This window comes from Onychostruthus taczanowskii, unplaced genomic scaffold (assembly GCF_017590055.1).
Source record: "Onychostruthus taczanowskii isolate IOZ18803 unplaced genomic scaffold, ASM1759005v1 scaffold207, whole genome shotgun sequence".
Classification (NCBI taxonomy): domain Eukaryota; kingdom Metazoa; phylum Chordata; class Aves; order Passeriformes; family Passeridae; genus Onychostruthus; species Onychostruthus taczanowskii.
In genome coordinates, this window is record NW_024499318.1 from 215045 (window position 1) to 217548 (window position 2504).

At 67.5% G+C, this 2504-nt stretch overlaps 1 protein-coding gene across 1 annotated transcript in view; it reads left to right on the forward strand.

Annotated features, from left to right (window-relative positions):
- Positions 1-2504, forward strand: part of SLC27A3 (solute carrier family 27 member 3) — a gene marked incomplete at its 5' end in the record, with an annotated part of 4240 nt that overhangs the window by 1374 nt on the left and 362 nt on the right. Inside the window, 7 exons of the mRNA XM_041404021.1 lie at positions 73-231; positions 748-872; positions 947-1141; positions 1213-1303; positions 1377-1575; positions 2164-2261; positions 2338-2468. Coding sequence (XP_041259955.1) covers positions 73-231; positions 748-872; positions 947-1141; positions 1213-1303; positions 1377-1575; positions 2164-2261; positions 2338-2468 — 998 coding nt within the window. The remainder of the gene's footprint in view (positions 1-72; positions 232-747; positions 873-946; positions 1142-1212; positions 1304-1376; positions 1576-2163; positions 2262-2337; positions 2469-2504) is intronic.

Sequence of the window (2504 nt, forward strand, 5' to 3'; positions counted from 1 at the left end):
GGGGGGTGGGGGGGGGGGGGGGGCTCCGCGTGAACGGGGCAGGGGGGGCTCAACGGCGTTTTTCCCTTCCAGGTCTCCCCAAAGCCGCCCGCGTGTCCCACCTCAAGTCCATCATGTGCCTGAGCTTCTACGAGCTGGTGGGAGCCTCCAGCAGGGACGTGGTGTACCTGGCGCTGCCCCTCTACCACATGGCCGGGTCCCTGCTGGGCGTCGTCGGCTGCCTCGGCATCGGTGAGCGGGGCCGGGGCCCCGGGGGGGTCCGGGGATGTTTTGGGGCTGATCCCCTGTAGGCCCCCCCTGAGGACAGAGAGACAAAACCATCCTTTGTCAAGGAAAGAAGCCCAGAAGTTTCTCTCAACGATTAGGTGAAAAGTCACCTCATAGGAGCTCAAGGGGCTTCACCTAAAACTTACGGGCAGCTAATTGGATAGGAGCCAAAAAGTTCTGCCTGACCCATCAGGTAGGAAAAAAGAGAACAAAAGAGCTAAAAGGCTTTTGTGAGGGGTTTTTACCAGGAGCACACCTCTGCACCAGGCTGGGCTTTTTCTGTTTGTTATTTTGCCTTTTATTAAACCTTTTTGTTTCCAACACTGCAGCACAAGTCATCCTGCTTAATTTACTCATTTTGGGGGCCCAAAACAGCAGCTGAGCTATCCTTAGGTGTATTACATATTCTTTGGAGAGCTTATGAGACCTGGCTCTGAAACAGAAAAACACCAACATTATAACACAACGATCCCCCCTCAGGAGCCACGTGTGTGCTGAAGGAGAAGTTCTCAGCCAGCCAGTTCTGGGACGATTGCCGCGCCGAGGGCGTCACCGTCTTCCAGTACATCGGGGAGCTGTGCCGCTACCTGGTGAACCAGCCGCAGGTCAGGGCGGGGGGCCGGGCCAGCCTGGGGGGGTCCCGGGGGGGTCTCCCCCGGAGCTGACGGTGTCCCCGCAGCGGCCCGGGGAGCGGCAGCACGGGCTGAGGCTGGCGGTGGGCAGCGGGCTGAGGCCCGACGTGTGGCGGAGCTTCCAGCGGCGCTTCGGGCCCGTGCGCATCGTGGAGACCTACGGCATGAGCGAGGGCAACGTCACCCTCTTCAACTACACCGGCACGCCGGGCGCCGTGGGCCGCTGCAGCTTCATCTACAAGGTTCGGGGGGTCGCCGCGGGGAGGGGGAGTCGCCCTGAGCGCTCCCCGAATCCCCCCGCGCCTCTCCCCAGCTCTTCTCGCCGTTCGAGGTCGTTCGTTTCGACGTGGCGGCCGGAGCGCCGGAGAGGGACGAGGCCGGACGCTGCATCCGAGCCCGCACGGGTGAGGAGCGGGCACGGGGGGCTCCGGGGGTGGGTGGCACGGGGTGGTCTCGTCACCGTCGCCGTCCCCGCAGGAGAGACGGGGCTGCTGATCGCCCCCGTGACGCGGCGGACGCCGTTCCTGGGCTACGCCGGCAGCCCGGAGCTGTCGGAGCAGAAGCTGCTCCGCGGGGTCTTCGCCGAGGGCGACGAGTTCTTCAACACCGGGGACCTGGTGGAGCAGGACGAGGAGCAGTTCGTGCGCTTCCGGGACCGCATCGGGGACACCTTCAGGTGACCCAGCCCCCCCCGGCATGGGGACACCCCCAGAGCCCCCCCCTCACGGGATGGGGACACCCCCAGAGCCCCTCCTCCCACAGGATGGGGACACCCCGCGGGATGGGGACACCTCCAGAGTCCCCCCCGGGATGGGGACACCCCCAGAGCCCCCCCATCACGGGATGGGGACACCCCCTGGCATGGGGACACCCCCAGAGCGCCCCCCCTCACGGGATGGGGACACCCACAGAGCCCCTCCTCCCACAGGATGGGGACACCCCGCGGGATGGGGACACCCCCAGAGCCCCCTCCCAGGGTGGGGACACCCCCAAAGCCCCTCCTGGAACGGGGACACCCCCAGAGCGCCCCCCCTCCCACGATGGGGACATCCCCAGAGCCCCTCCTGGAACGGTGACACCCCCAGAGCCCCCCTCTCCCACGATGGGGACACCCCCAGAGTCCCCTCCCGGGGTGGGGACACCCCCAGAGCCCCTCCCTGCACGGCCAGGGGGACTCAGCCCCATGGAATGTTCTGGGGTCTCTCAGCTGAACATTTTTGGGAGGGGTCTCATCCCCGTCCTGTCCCTCCCTGTCCCCTCCCAGGTGGAAAGGCGAGAACGTGGCCACCACCGAAGTGGCCGAGGCGCTGCTGGCCCACGAGTCCCTGCAGGAAGCCACCGTTTACGGCGTCACCGTCCCAGGTACCGCCGGCCCCGGCGCCGCCCCCCGCGCCCCCCCCGAGCCCCGCGGTGTCCCCAAGTGTCCCCTGTGCCGCAGGCCACGAGGGTCGCGCCGGGATGGCCGCGCTGGTTCTGCGGCCCGGCCGCTCCCTGGACGGCCCCGGCCTCTACCGGCACCTGGAGCAGCTGCTGCCGCCGTTCGCGCGGCCCCGCTTCCTCCGCCTGCAGGTACCGGGGGGTCCCGGGGGGTCTCGGGGGGGGTCC